Here is a 16,921-nt window from a genome sequence, read left to right as displayed (position 1 = left end):
GGCTTGTTGTAGATGTTTTGGAAAGGTGAGGGAGTGTTCTGAAACACCAAAAATAGCAAGCTCTGTGTCCGGTTGGAAGGAAACATTATAGGCCTTGGAGTATAAATCAAAAATATTTGTCCAAAAATTAAACAAAGTAGGGCATAACCAAAATGCATGGGCTGTGGTGTCCTCTGTAATTGGACACTTGTCACACATAGGTGAAATAGAAGGAAAAATTTTGTGTAATTTGGTTTTTGTGTAGTGCAGGCGATGCATAACTTTGAACTTTATTAACTGGTGTCTACTGTTAACCGAACAGTCAGGCACTTATCCCATAGTTCCTATGATATCTCAGTTCCAAGTTCATCCTCCCATGGATTCCATTTTAAATTTCTCATAAGAAGTTGAGGCAAAGGTTTCAAACAACCCAACAAGCTTTGAAATGGGATGAATGGACTAGGGGGGGTTCATGAAGACATCAAAAAACACATGCTTATCAGAGATACATTCAAAATTACAAATTACACATAGTGTCTTACTTGCAAGTAACGAAAAAAATGTGAATGTGGTAAATTAAACTTTTCTCTCAACTTGCTGAATGATGCAAATCTCTCTTAAAATACTGGGGAAAAATTAAAATTAATTTCAATATTTTAAAGACATGGTGCAGAAAAATATAATTTAATGCAGTACTTCTTGTTTGATCTAATACCGACTTCAATAATTTGATTAAGATAATTCGCTAACTATGACAGTCATTCATTCATTCATTCATTTTCTTGTCGGCTTAGTCCCTTTATTAATCCGGGGTCGCCACAGCGGAATGAACCACCAACTTATCCAGCAAGTTTTTACACAGCAGATGCCCTTCCAGCCGCAACCCATCTCTGGGAAACATCCAAACACACATTCACACAAACACTCATACTGTAGCAGCCTTCCATTGCTGTTATCGCCAGAAATGGGGCTGAGCACGTATTTCACGCGTGCAATCAGAGTCCATGCATGCTAAAGTTGTTTTTAAGCAGAATGTCTTTATTTGTGCAGGTGAATTAAACAAAGCCTCTATCTTTGCTTCTCCTTTCTTCTTTATCATGTCAATATAACATTCACTCCATGTATACACAGCACATATCTAAACACTGCTGTTTTCTGGCTAGCAAACACGTTACTCTGTAGCACGGTCAAAAACCGTGTGCTTTGCCATACCTGACGCTCTTCCTCGCTTACACAGGCACCTCAGTTATAGTTTTCAGTTAGTGACACCTAGTGGACAACATAAATCACTACAACACAAAAAATGGCTCCTACACACCGGCCCCTTAATTGATTATGGTAATTAACATAACAATTACAAATATTACGTAAAGGAGCCATAACAAATATTGAAGCACCACATGACTCAGACTGTAACAGTCCACATTAGTCATTTACCTCCAGCAACAGACAAAGCTTTCTTACTGGTCTTACTGGTCGTTCTAAAATACTACTCTTGGTTTTAACCAGGTTCGTACCAGTTCGTACCAGGCCCTTATCATCTGAAAAGGTTTCTAATACTCGACCAAGTGGCCATGAGCCACGAGGCGCAGTAGGATCCAGTAAAAGTACAATGTCCCCTGTACTAAAACTTCGACGTTCCTTTGTCCATTTTTGACGTTTTTGGAGTAGAGGAAGATACTCCCGTATCCATCTTTTCCAGAAAAGATCAGCTAGGTACTGCACTTGTTTCCATCTTCTTTTCACATAGAGATCTGTTCTTTCAAAAAGACCTGGTGGTAAAGCAGGCTTGCCTTTCATGAGAAGCAGATGATTTGGAGTAAGAGCTTCAAGGTCATTGGGATCACTGGATACCTTGGTAATGGGACGATCATTTAGGATTGATTCTACTTCACACAGAATGGTATGAAAGGATTCGTCATCCAGTGTTTGTTGGCGAAGTACAGAGCAAAGAATGTTTCTCACCATCCGAATAATGCGCTCCCATGCACCTCCATAATGGGATCCAGCCGGTGGATTGAAGCTCCACTGAACACCTACTTGAAGTAACTCCTTTTCAATTTGCTTGTCGTTCCATGCAAAAATGGCCTCTTTTAACTCTCTGTTGGCACCAATGAAGTTTGTCCCATTATCTGACCTGATGTGTACTACTTGACCTCTACGAGAAATAAATCTTCGTAGAGCATTTATACATCCATCTGTGTCCAAAGAATAGGCTACTTCCAAGTGCACCGCTCTACTTGCCATACAAGTAAAAATCACTCCGTATCGTTTTACTGTACTACGTCCTCTTCTAACTTCGATAGGACCGAAGTAATCCACACCAGTATTTGTGAAAGGTGGAAGATCAGGTGTAATTCGTTCAAGAGGTAGGTCAGACATCTTTTGTTCGCCCGTCTTTCCTTTGTAACGTCTACATACAATACATTTGGAAATGACTTTTCTTGCAGCAGCATTAGCGTTTATAATCCAATATGTTTGTCTGAGTTTGGACAACATATGATTCCTACCACAATGACCCAATTGGTCATGAATGTGACGAAGTAGAAGATTTGACACATGGTGATTTTTGGACAAAATGATGGGATGTTTGGCTTCGATAGGCATGGCTGCCTTTCTGAGTCTTCCTCCTACTCTGATGAGTTCGTCATCCAATACAGGGTCCAATCTGTATATGCTGCTCTCCTTTTTGAGCCCACAAGAACCATGCTTCAGTTGTTGAATCTCATCTCGAAACTCTTGCTGCTGACTGAAGCGAACAATGGCTATTTCAGCCTCAAAGAGGTCTTCCAATGACAAAAATTGTCCACCCAAAGTTGCCTTGAATGACTTCATTTGTAAATCTATGTCTGATTTTGAAGCATTGCAATTCCTTTCCAGTAACAGTAATTCCTTTCTTTTGAGACATATCAGTTTCAGTAGCTTTTTTACCTTGAGCATCCAAGCAACTGCCACTTTCAGTTTTTTCCAGTCTGAAAAATGTGTGATAAGACAGTTACTGGCATTCTGGATATCTTGCATGATAACAGCATTCACTCTAAGATCTTTCTTGATCTCTGGATCATCATCTTCGTGCATATCGACAATTTGCTCTTTGGGGTGTAACTGATGCTCTTCTGTTCTCCAAAGAAAGCTAGGACCTGCAATCCATCTCTTACTGTGCATAAATGCCTTGATATGCATTCCACGTGAAGCATCATATGCCGGATTTTCCTTGGTGGCAACATATCTCCATTGCTGAAGCAATGTCCTATCTCTAATGTAAGAGACCCTATTTGCAACAAAGGTTTGGAAGCGTTTGTCTTCATTTTTGATGTACTTGAGCACAGTTTGACTGTCAGTCCAAAAAACTGAGTTCTCCAATTGAAGTCTTAATTCCCTTCTCAACATCTGGTCCACTTTAACGGAGAGAACAGCTGCTGTTAACTCCAAGCGAGGAATGGTTAGAGTTTTAAGGGGAGCCACTCTGGACTTAGCAAGTAGAAATGTTACATGCACTTTATCATCACTGTTAATCATCCTAAGATAAGTAACCATACCATATCCTTTTTCAGAGGCATCTGAAAAATGATGCAAACAGGCATGCATGATTTCACCGAAATCTGTAGGTTTTAAGCATCGGCCTACTTGAAACTCTGACACTTCATCCAAATTAGAAATCCAACAAGTCCACTGTTTTCTGAGAGCTGGAGGTATTTCTTCATCCCAGCCCAGATTCTGTCTACACATCTCCTGTAGAAGCAACTTGGCGGGCAACATAAGAGGAGCAAGAAATCCCATAGGATCATAAACTGAACTAACAGTAGACAAAATTCCTCTTCTTGTGCACTGATGGGGTTTCAACTGCAGTTTAAATTGAAACGTGTCAGCTTCTGCACACCACTGGAGCCCCAAAGTTCGTTCTACAGGCAGCTTGTCCCGGTCTAAATCCAAGTACTGGATGTCCTTACTTCTGTACTCTTCTGGAACTGATTGTAGTACCTTACGGCTATTACTAGTCCATTTCGTCAAACAAAATCCACCCTTTTGACAAAGAGCAATAAGATCCTGCACCATGGCAATAGCAGCCTCCTCTGAGAAGATGCTTTTCAAGCAGTCATCTACATAGAAACAATCAAAGACCGTGTCGATCACTTCTGATGAAAAAAGTGCTTGATTGTCCTCTGCCGTTCGTCTTAATGCATAACATGCACAATTTGGAGAAGACGCGGCTCCAAACAGATGGACTATCATTCTATATGTAGTGACTTCCTGCTTCAAGTTTCCATCAGACCACCATAAAAACCGAAGAAAATCCACATCATCTTCTGCTACCTTGACCTGATGAAACATAGCTTGAATGTCAGCCATTAGTGCTATGGTTTCCTGTCTGAATCGTAACAATACTCCCAAAAGTGAATTTGTAAGATTGGGACCTTGCAACAATTGTTTGTTGAGTGAAGTATCTCTAAACGTTGCCCCACAATCAAACACGACCCTCAATGTTCCTTTCTTTGCATGTAATACTCCATGATGAGGAATATACCAAACCTTTCCATCATCACGATCTAATTGATGCTCTGGCACCTTTTCAGCATATCCTTTCTCCAGAACATCAGACAGAAAATGAGTATACTCCTCATGCAACAGTTGATTCCTTTCAAGCCTTTTTCTCAAACCATTACACCTCTGTTTCGCAACACTTAAGTTGTTTGGAAGCACAACATCATCACTACGAAATGGTAGCCTCAGGCTATAATGACCATCCAGCATTTTGACAGAGTTCTTCATCATTTCCATAAATTGCAAATCCTCCCTTGACATCTCCTCTTTCTCGACAACAATTTCATTGAAGTCGTGATTATACTGATTTTGGAGCAATTCTTCAAGCCTTCTGATAGAAATCCTATTAACAGTAACAGAGGGTGTACCAGTTTCATCCTCACAGTTACTGCTTGCTTCTGAAAGTCCATTAACAACCCACCCCAGTAGGGTTCTAATGGCATATGGCCCATCGCCATAGCTGTTTATTATTTCCCAAGGTTCCATTACTTGAGATGCATTAGCTCCAATCAGTAAACCTATATTGGCTTCAATGTGAGGAATTGTTACTCTGTCTAGATATGGCCATTTGGAAATGTCCTCCTGCGTTACAATATTGTCCGAATTGACAGGCAGTTTCTTCTGTGTGTACACTTCAGGAAGAGAGAAGAACTTATTACTGTTGATACCGCATACCTCTAAACCAGTTATGACATTACAAGACACAGGCTGTTCTTGCCCCATAGTACGAAGATAGATGTTAATTTTTTTTCCTCCAATGTTAAGCTCATTCATGAGCTGCTCTGAACAAAATGAGGCTGAGCTCCCAGGGTCCAGAAAGGCATAAGTCTGAATTACTTTCTGACTTTTAACTGATTTTACTTGTACTGGAATAATTGAAAGCAAGCACTTTTCATTCCCGGCCCCTGTATGGCCACAAGTTTGGGTAGAGACTATGCTGCTCCTCTTTTCAGTGTCCTTTGCCTGTGGAATTCCAGCTGCCAATTTGCGATATATGTGCAAAACTGTAGGATGCAATTGCTTGCAGACTTCACAGACAAGACGATTGTCACATTCTTTGCTTAAATGTCTAGATTTCAAACAGCTGAAACAAATTCCTTTTCCTTTCAAAAAGTCAATCTTTTCTCGTTGTGACTTCTTCTTTAAAACATGACACCTTTCCAAAACATGATTGCCTTGACATAACAAGCAAGTCTTGCTTTCATCAATCTTGCTCACAAAACGAGTTCCTTGCTGCAAGTTTTTAACTGGAACTGAGGCAACAACATTTGTAGCAAAACTGTTTCCCTTGAATACCTTACCAGCTTTGCTTCCAACTTGTTGTTTGTCTTGAATACATCCAAACACAGGATCAGAAACGATCTTTGCATGTCGTTCGATGAAATCAACAAGATGTGAGAAATTGGGTCTGGCTTGGATCAGATCCATTATCTCACAGGCCTTTTCTCGCCAACGTTCTCTCAACTTGAAAGGTAACTTCATTACAATGGTTCTCATATTACTTGGCATGTTGAGCTCTTGCATAAAAGAGATGTCATTAAGAAGGTTACAACATGAGCGCAAAAACAAGGAATATGCATATAACCCTTGTGCGTCCTCAGCCTTTAACAAGGGCCAGCCTAAAGCTTTATCCATATATGCAGCAGCAATTTTAAAATCATTACCAAATTGCTCCTTCAGAAGATTCTTAGCCAATGGATAACCTATTTCAGGATCAAGATGTTGACAACTTCGAACCAGTTCTTTAGGTTGACCTGTGGTAAATTGCTCCAAAAAATACAAACAGTCCCTTTTATTGCGAGTTCTTTCCTCAACACCATGTTCAAATGCTCTCAAAAAGGATACATAATGAAGTGGATCACCATTGAAGACTGGAATCTCTCTATTTGGAAGTGTGTGAGGTTGAGCTTGATGTACAAGATATGCAGTGAGCTCCTCCTGCTTTTTCAAAATCTCAAAAAGAGGTTCATCGTGAGATGGAAGAGGGTTTATAGCTTGTGTTGCCATACTGCCACTGGAATGTTGTACAAACTGACTTGAGTCCTGATGTTGATTAGTGCTGGTGCCATAAGTGTTCAATCCTCCTATGTGCTGCATTGTTGTTGATTGTGATGGGAAGTTAGAAGTAGCACAAACTGATTGTGATGGGAAGTTAGAGGTAGTGCCAGTTGGTTGTGATGGACTGCTGTTTTTAGCTCCAACTGTGGCCACTGATAGTTGACTTGTTGGTACATATTCAGTAGCTTGTGGATTTAATATTTTTCTTCTTGTTGAATCAAAAATTCCATTTCCAATCACATCCCTTGACGTTTGACTCTTTGTAACTTCCTTTCCTTTTGAATGAGAACTACCAGTATGTGAGCATTTTCTTTGGCTGCCAACAGTACTCAAAACAGCAAGTTTTGCAGTAGATGCTGCTATTTCAGCATCCAATTCAAATTGTTCCTTCTGTTTTCTCAATTCCTCTTGCTTCGTTTCAATTGCATGTTTAGATTTCAATGTAGCGGCACGGGCCATAAGTGCAGCTCTCTCTGCTTCGGCCTGTACACGAGCTGATGCAGTAGAAGAACTACTACTAGAACTGTGCTTACTATAGTTAGTGGCACCCTTTGAAACATTTGAAACACTGTCCTCTGGGACGACCTCATCATTAATATTTGCATCAGTAACCCCTTCAGTTATTTCCTGACATGTGTCAGATGTGGACAACCATAAATTGACATGTTCAATAAACTCGTTTTTTGAAATCATTTTTGCCTTGTACCATATATCATGTTTCTCAATTTCATTATCAGGCAACAAAGTCAACAAAGATTCATGTGCTTCTTGAGCCTCCAAACATAACCTTTTGAAATTTTCAAATACACTTTGTACTTCATTTTCATATTCTCTGTTATTTTGCATCAACCTTTTAATAGTTTCTATTATTTTGCCTGCTTTGTTCAACTTTGCTTTCCTAATTGCTTGCAATGATTGCAGTTTTTCCAATAAGGCCTTTGCGGTAAGTTTAACTGGCCTTTTTTGCCTTTCAGGCTCACTATCATCATAAAGCTGTTGTTTTGACCCAGCAGATTCTTCCTCATTTAAACGCTGTTCCTCCATATTACCACAATTTCAGAACAACCATACAGTACAAAAAATTGTCCAACCCTTTGGCAACCAATGCATTGGATTTACGCTTGTTTTGTGTGCACACATAATAAATGGCCATTAAGTTCAGTTATTGTTGCAACAATGTACCTTTAAATCCTGTGTTGAATCACCATCCAATGCGAATCCAACAGGAACAAACGAAGTCCAACGCAACTAGAACAGGAACAGCAAACGAAGTCCAATGCAACTCTATCAGGAACAGCAAACGAGATCCACAGCAACTCCAACAGGAACAGCAATGAAGTCCAACGCCACTCCAACAGGATCAGCAAGCGAGATCCACAGCAACTCAAACAGGAACAGCAAACGAGATCCACATGGCTATCGGTCCCAAGTATAAATGTGTTCAAGTGCTGTCACTGACGTGAATTTATACTCACAGATCACTGGAAGCAGGGGTTTTTGACTTAATGTAACAGCCTTCCATTGCTGTTATCGCCAGAAATGGGGGTGAGCACGTATTTCACGCGTGCAATCAGAGTCCATGCATGCTAAAGTTGTTTTTAAGCAGAATGTCTTTATTTGTGCAGGTGAATTAAACAAAGCCTCTATCTTTGCTTCTCCTTTCTTCTTTATCATGTCAATATAACATTCACTCCATGTATACACAGCACATATCTAAACACTGCTGTTTTCTGGCTAGCAAACACGTTACTCTGTAGCACGGTCAAAAACCGTGTGCTTTCCCATACCTGACGCTCTTCCTCGCTTACACAGGCACCTCAGTTATAGTTTTCAGTTAGTGACACCTAGTGGACAACATAAATCACTACAACACAAAAAATGGCTCCTACACATACACTACGGACAATTTAGTCTACCCAATTCACCTGTACTGCATGTCTTTGGACTGTGGGGGAAACTGGAGCACCCGGAGGAAACCCACGCGAAGGCAGGGAGAACATGCAAACTCCACACAGAAACGCCACCTGAGCCGAGGTTTGAACCAGCGACCCAGCGACCTTCTTGCTGTGAGGCGACAGCACTACCTACTGCGCCACTGCCTCGCCCTATGACAATTCATTAATATTATACCTTTATAACCATAAAGAGAAAGACTGTGAAAACAAAGATGCTGAATTTCATATCTCCTATAAAACTCCCTTTTATTCAAGAACCAATGAAGACACCAATAAGAGTGCTTGGTGTCCATGTGTGTCAGTTATCAGTTGTCTTTGTTTATGTAAACTCAGTGTGGATGACGGCAGAGAAGGACAGGATTATCTAGCTGTCCGGCACAGCTGTCTAAACATCCAGCGGTTAGTGGGAGTGAAGGGTCTCTCAGCTTGGAGATCTAAACTCCCCAAACACTAAAACAAACAGTAATCGAAAGCTTCTCGTGTGTCTCCACAATGACAGGAAGGAAAACAAAACCTTAGGACCAGGATAATCACTCAATTCAGACTTATTTTAAGCATAAATTGTCATACGTTCACCCTTTCTTTGTGATTGCTTAACTAGATTCTTCTTTTTTTATTTGGGTTTGGTGGTAAAAACGCTGGAGGCAGCAGGTTTTTGGTGTGGTGACAGTTTTCCTCTCTTGTCTAGCCTAAACATTTTCATGTAGAACGGGTGGTTTATGGTTTCTGTGTCTACAGAAGCGTCATCATTGAGGCTGGAGGCTCCACTTACCACTTATGTTGAGTAAAGCTGTATAAGCAGATGCTGGGGATGAGAGCTATATTTACTGAGTAATGTGGTCATATCATCACATTGAAAATCGCTTTATTTAGTTAATGTACATTTCTTTTCTAGTCAGATGTGAGGTGTGTGTTTATGCTTGGACTGTGCTTTTTTAGGCCAGAGAAGTCCAAACTTTTTCATTAACAGTTAGTTTTATTATCACTGTTTCATGTAACCTCATTCCCTACTAAAATATAATTAAAAATACATAGCTGTGGTTCTGTCTTGATTTCTGCCATTAGTTCATTTAGTTGTATTGTTGTTCACCTTCCATCCATCCAAGATTTTCGTCCATACAGATAAAGATATTTGTCTGTATCTATTGTCTATTCCTCTAACCATTTCTCCATCTGTCTTTCCAATCAGCAGTCTATTGTTTCAATCCATCCAATCATCATTTCATCATAGTCCTTTCCCAGTCCACCCATCCATCCATGTCTTTTTTCAGTTGTTGTTCATTTGTTGGTCTATCAGTCTGTTGTTCACCAATTTATTCACATATAATCTATTTTTATTTTTCATTCATCCACCCATCCATTTATTTTTGTCCAATACCTTCATCTATTCATTATTTATCAAAGTTTACATGCATCAATTGATTGTTCAATGCCCATCTGTTTGTTAACCTGTCTTTCATTCCATCCACCCATTCATCTTTAATCCATCCATTGCTTTTCCATCCATCTATTCGTCCATCCATCATTTTCCTACTTTTGTTTACCTATTCTTCCTTCGTATATCCATTCTTCGTCGGTCCATTCATCCATCCTTCGTCCAACCAGAATTTGTCCATCCATCCATCTTTCGTTCAACAATACATCATCCAACTGTGCTTAATTTATACTTCATCTATCCATCCGACCATCCATCCTTCCTTCCAACCATTTTCATTCATCCATTCTTTGTCCAACCTTATTCATTCATCCATGCATACATCCATTATCAAACCCTATTCATCCATCGATCCAATGTCTAACCATATTCATTCATCCATTGTCTAACCATATTCATCCATCCATTGTCCAACCATATTCATCCACCCATTGTCCAACAATATTCATCCATCCATCCATCTATCCATCCATCCATCCTGTCCTGTCCTGTCATATTTATTTTTCCATCCATATATTATTTGTCCAACCATATTCATCTATCCATCCATCCTGTCCCACCACATTCATTCATCCATCCATCAATTCTTTGTCCAACCATATTCATCTATCCATGTATCCTTTACCCAACCATATTCATTTATCCATCCATCAATTCTTTGTCCAACCATATTCATCCATCCATTTATCCTTTACCCAATCATATTCATTCATCCATCCATCCAACCTTTGTCCAACCATATTCATTCATCCATCCTTCGCTCAAGCATACCCCATCCATTTATCCTTTGTCCGACCATATCCATCCATTTATCCATCCATACTTCATTCATTCATCCTTCCATTCATTCTTTGTCCAACCATATTCATTCATCCATCCATCCATCCATCCAATGTCCAACCATATCCATCCATCCATCCTTTGTCCGACCATTTCCATCCATCCATCCATCCATCCTTTGTCCAACCATATTCATTCATCCATCCATGCTTTGTCTCACCATATACATTCATCCATCCATCCTTTGTCCCACCTTATTCATTCGTCCATCCATTCTTTGTCCAACCTCATTCATTTATCCATGATCCATTGATAGGTTGTCACACAATACTTCACCTATTTATTTTTCATCTGCCTATCTAACCATTGATTGCTCATGCAACCACTGTTTGTCTATCATCTATTGATTTGTCTATTTATCCATCTGTCTTTTCATTCCACCCAATATTCATCCAAGCATCTCTTCATCGATTGTTTGTCCATGCATCCTTCATCTTTTGTCCATCAGTTCATCTGTCTGTCTTTCCATTGTTTATCTATACACCTGCTTTTCCATCCATCATGATGTATTGTTGCAATTTTTTATAAATAACTGGCAAGACACTCAGTCATGCATTTTGACATTTTTTTTTATGGCTGACAAACAGTTCTATTCATGCAAAATTAGATGCCTTTACTCAAAGTGTCCCTTTGTGGCTTGTTATTCAGAGCACCATTGGTTCAGACCGCAACATAAAACCTTTATTCATGTTTTCTAACATCATCTGCACTTTTAAGACCAGTAGCACATGGGGCAGCTGGTTTGCGCACACGCCTGAAAAACATGAGCATTATTTTAACTGCAGCCAGATTTTTTTTCTCAAATACCCTTCTCAGGTTACCAGCAGTGCATGCAGCCATTTAAGAGAGCCACCTATTTTCTATTACTTTATTTTTTTTGTCCCAATGCATATAGTATTTTTTGGGAATTCATAATACATTTCCATGACAGACATGCTATTACTCTTCCATAAACAAAGAAAAGATAACACTATGAATTCCTTTTCTGCTAAATGCCTTCTCAGCACAGCAATCAAGACCCACAAACCACACTGGAATTTACAGAGCAGCAGCGCCGCCGTTTGATCTTCTTTAATGGTACATTCGTGACTGGCTGGAAAAAAAATGCTTCAGAAAGAGACTGATCTCAGGTCTCATCTGATTTTCCTCCTCCACCTTTGTTTTGGCTCATAATTTCCACTGAGCGTGAGCACAGTGATTTAACTCTGCCCGTTCAATTTCATGCAGCTGGGTGCAACATTTTTCTTGCTAACATAATTTGGAGTGAATCCAGATTTTGATCTCCCCCCACTGGCAAACATAAGACCCTTCTAGACACTAACTCAAGTCAGCACATTTTTGGATGGAGCAATTACTGACTCGATAATACCCACAGAAATGTCTCGATTAGCAATGTAGCAATGCTTGGATGATCCAACCACAACATTACTCAACTTTATGGTATTTCTACTACTGTGAAAATGTAGTGACTGATATGATAATTTTTTTTTTTGTTGTTGTAAAATATTGCTTAATATTATTTTTAAAAGGTTTTATTTCCCAAAAAAGCACAAGTATTGGATGGTGACTGGTCAGTAAACAAATAGTTTTTATGTCAGCGGCATAATGCTTTGTATTCATTTCATGTAATTCGCACATGGGGTATTTTATATAATCATTTTCCATTTTCTCAATGATTTTAAGCTGATGTAATGTAATGTGATGGGTATGCTGACAAGGGAGTGCGGATCCAAACGCAGGTTAGGTATATTGAGAATAATCAGGCAAGCAACAGTCACAATCAGAAGCAAACAGATGTATGCAGGCTAATCCAAAGTCATGGTCCATAAACAGGCAAACGGTCAGTACAGGTGGCGAGGTATCGCATTGTGATGTTCACAAAGACAGGTAAACAAAACTCAGCCATGAGAGTCTCAAGTGAGCCGTATATACAGTTGAAGTCAGAATAATTAGTCCCCCCTTAATTTTTTTTTCTCTTAAATATTTCCTAAATGATGTTTAGCAGAGCAAGGAAATTTTCACAGCATATCTGATAGTATTTTTTCTTCTGAAGAGTATTATTTGTTTTATTTAGGCTCAAATAAAAGCAGTTTTTAACCATTTGAAGGACAAAATTATTAGCCCCTTTAAGCTATATATACATTTTCGATAGTCTACAGAACAAACCATCATTAAACAATAACTTGTCTAATTACCATAACATGCCTAGTTAACCTAATTAACCTAGTTAAGCCTTTAAATGTCACTTCAAGCTGTACAGAAGTGTCTTAAAAAATATCTAGTCAAATATTATTTACTGTCATGACAAAGATGAAATAAATCAGTTATTTGGAATGAGTTATTAAAACTTTTATGCTCAGAAATGTGTTGAAAAAAAATCTTCTCTCCGTTTAACAGAAATTGAGGAAAAAAATAAACAGTGGGGCTAATAATTCTGACTTTAACTGTAGTGTAATCAGTCCATGAGCAGCATCCGCTGATTGAGTCTAATCAAAGGAGACTTATAGAAACGGGTGTGTGTGTGGTGCCTGACAGCACTTTTAGTCCATATGGAGGTAGGATTGTAGTCCATGTAAATGTAAATGTTCTCCAGCGATCTGTAAAGGTTAGATCGCAGGTGATAATGACAAAATTATAAATGGGTAATATTAATAAATAAAAGTAATAATGATTGTAATAACTCACTTATGCTTTAATAACAGTGATTTGCACATACAATGTCAAAAGTAGGGCTGCATGATATTGGAAAAAACTGACGTTGCAATGTGTAGTTTTTCAAGTTTTTAATTTTTAAAAAAATTTTTTTTGTGCACATCTGCATAGATAGATATCACATTGTGATATTGATACTGAAAAAATTTATTTTGCAGTCCAAGTCTAAAGTGCTTTTTTTTCTTGCATGAAGTTTTATAGTTATTTTATTACTGTATATAAGTACAATGGACAACTTATTACTTGATTTCACTCTGACAATAGACTATAAGTAACCTTTAATAAATAATGTTTTTTCTAAATACAGCACAAGTGACAATCACATTTTATTTTGATGGTCTGTTTGTTGAATTTAATTTATATTGCATCTACATGCCAACTAATTTTCATTAGATTATAAGTATACTGTTTGGTTAGGTTTAGTTGAAGTTGACATGTACTTGCAAAGTTTCTTATAGTCAGTTAAATGGCTGTTGAAGAATCAGTATTAGCAGATATTAAGCAGAGAAGTGACACATCTGTCTTATAAGTTTAATAATTGCTCTATTTAATTTCTGTGTAGTAGGTTATTATTTTAGTAGTTATTACTGTAATATTTTTCCCCTTTTGTTGATGGTTTCCCCTCACTGATGTTTGTTGACATTGAAACTGCTCTGCAAGAACAGATTAAGTGGTAGGGGTCATTGTAGGGGTTTTATTTACTGGGCCTCCTCACAGAAATTTGCCCTCAGGAGTCATGGACCAACACTGCTTGCTCTTGTTTTGACACTAAGAGTAAAGGATTTCCAATTTGCGGTGTCTTGGGTAGACACCTTATAGCTGTTGCAACATCAGCGACTGGCTCTATTTAGTATACACACAGTTCTGTTTATTTATTGAGTATTTTATTGTTTGCATGAATTATGTCTCTTGACTTTTCTCAAGTTGCAAATCACATTTAGCAAAATTAATGGATACAATTTGGGACACACACACACACACACGCACACACAAAAGAGCTTTGAAAATACCAAGGCCCATTTCAGCACACAGGATTTACAATATAATTTTATGACCCCAGGGTTTTAATAATTTACGGTTGGTTTCAGTACGTTGTAAGAACAACTCATGTTTACATAAAAACCCATTTCTCTGTGGAGGAATGATTGGGAGTTTACTACCAGAACTGTTGCACTCTGTTGCTTAAGATATTTTTTTTTATTTGTGGCTTGGCATGGCAGAGTAACAGAGTTAATTCCATGTTTTCTTTCTCTTTTTTTTTTTCTCTGTAAGGCCTATGCCAAATTTGCTGGTGCTCCTATCAAAGTTCACAAAATCACCAACCCATGGAGAAGCCCTACAGGTGAGCACACTTAAGAAACATGCTAAGTGAACATACTTGTTTATCTAAAAAACAATGCTGAAAGTCATTCTGCTTTGAAAATGTGTTTACCGTGCTGGAACGCTGTCTTTGTTTTGGTCATTTTAACCTGCCCAATGCCACTTTGGCCAAGTATATTTCAGCACCCCGGGTTGCCTTGGTGGAAAAACGCATATTTCAAAAGTTTTAAAAGTTGATAAATCAATTATGAGAAAAGTAAGGTCCTTTAAAAGGTTTTTATGAGGTCTTAAATTTTGTTCAAGCGTTGTCCAAAGTGTTTGACTCCAAAAAAAAAGTATAAATATATTTATTATCTTCCTAATATTAACAACGGCATGCTCGATCCATGCGATTTGGTTTGAGCCAGAGTGTGTCTGGCCCCGATGGGTAATGTCACGTAATTTGCCACAAATGTGGGAAGGTGATGTGTGACTCTCTCCAAAAAACCATGGAGCGAAACAGACGGCAATACGGGAAAATGTATGTTTCCGTACTCCTGGTTGGAGAAAGACGAGTTTAAACAGTGGCTGAAGACTGTCGCTGAAAACAACTAAATAATTTATTCTTTCAAGCTTTGTTTCTTTCAAGCTTATCTGGGTTCTGTTGCAAGATTGTGTTTCACTGATTTATTTAACTTCATATGTCTATTAATAACTGTTTATTAAGTTAAAGGTCGATGCTGATTAGAACTTTAAGTGGCGACGAGGTCTTAAAATATTCGAGAAGGTCTTTAAAAAGTCTTAAAATGGTATTGAAATTACATTTAGGATTCCTGCATATACCCAGAAAAGCTCTGAAAGCATGCGTCCTTGACCAAATGCGACCTCCGGTTGCAGTAGCAGACTCCGAAATGAGACGCAGATTATTATTATTAACTAGATACGCTGTGATAAGCAATTTGGCTGTTTGCACCAGACAAAACACGACAGAAATTTAAATACAGCCATTCAGAAGCATAGAATATGCACTGACTAATAAAATGGTAAGGTTTATAATCTATTTAATACATATTAACCCTCTTTAACATTATTAAATGTACATGCTGAATCACTGATATGTGTTTAGTTCTAAAGTTCAATTTCAGATGGTTTATTTTATTTTCAAGATCTGACGTGAACTATCTGCTGCTGCTTACATTAGTATGGCAATAAATGTAAAATGACATTCAAACTCACATTGTTTGCATTTAACACTGAATAAAGCAGCAGAGGTTTACCTGAGGTGATCATTGTAATAGGACAATCTCCTTTTAATATGGCAAATATTCTTTTTAACAGGTGCCGTTGCTTTTATTTAGAACTGTTTAAATCACTCGTTCCTGTCCTCATTCTGGCAACCTGCGCTTGAGTTTGTTTTTATCCAGAAATGCAATACCTAGTTCAGCCACTGGGTTTCAAACTTGCATACTGCACCTTTAATATCTAAATAGAAGCTTTTAATGTAAATATGAAGTCACAATATGATGTGTTACATAAGAACGATCTGAATGACCGCTATGATAAATCTAGTATTTAGAGAATTCTGGTAGTTTCAGCAAGAAGATGTAAAAACGATAACATAAGTGTACATCAATTACAACTTACTCCTATTAAACAACCTTCCAGTGTATAACCCACTGATTTATATAAAATATTCTCTATTATAAATTCTTAAAGAGACAATTATAGATAATAGGTCTGACCTCAAAGGACATAACTAAAAAAACTGAACCAGAGAATTTGTACGTGTCAAAAAATGAGCCACACCAGCATTATTTATTAATATACAATATATTGTTTAATCATCAATCTACCCAATTGCATGAAGGTGTATACAGGCTGTTTCTAACTACTAATTTTGTTCTAAATGACATTACACCGGTTCATTCTTTGATTGTGTGTTGGAACTTTCAGACTTCAGTTGTCAGCTGATGTGTGAGTATGTTCAAGTGCCAAATGCTGAATGACAGCTTGTGTATTTGCTGTCGGAGGAGACTTTAGAGCACATGCTACACCCTTTTTCAGTTCAGGACAGAGTTCAACAGGTCACTTATTCAGCGGT

At 38.2% G+C, this 16,921-nt stretch overlaps 1 protein-coding gene across 4 annotated transcripts in view; it reads left to right on the top strand.

Moving 5' to 3' along the window:
• The window catches only part of mtx1b (metaxin 1b), a 41,762-nt gene that overhangs the window by 5,928 nt on the left and 18,913 nt on the right, over positions 1 to 16,921 (top strand). For all 4 annotated transcript variants that reach the window (XM_087293872.1, XM_087293870.1, XM_087293871.1 and 1 more), the window contains 1 exon segment: positions 14,794 to 14,863. Coding sequence is in view for 2 of the 4 variants with exons in the window: in XM_087293870.1 (XP_087149996.1) it covers positions 14,794 to 14,863 (70 nt within the window). In the remaining 2 variants the exon portion in view is untranslated.

The sequence above is a fragment of the Danio rerio genome, chromosome 19 (assembly GCF_052040795.2).
Source record: "Danio rerio strain M-AB ecotype USA chromosome 19, GRCz13ab, whole genome shotgun sequence".
Lineage (NCBI taxonomy): Eukaryota > Metazoa > Chordata > Actinopteri > Cypriniformes > Danionidae > Danio > Danio rerio.
The sequence above is the reverse complement of the archived record's forward strand: the minus strand, read 5'-3'. Positions and strand labels throughout refer to the sequence as shown.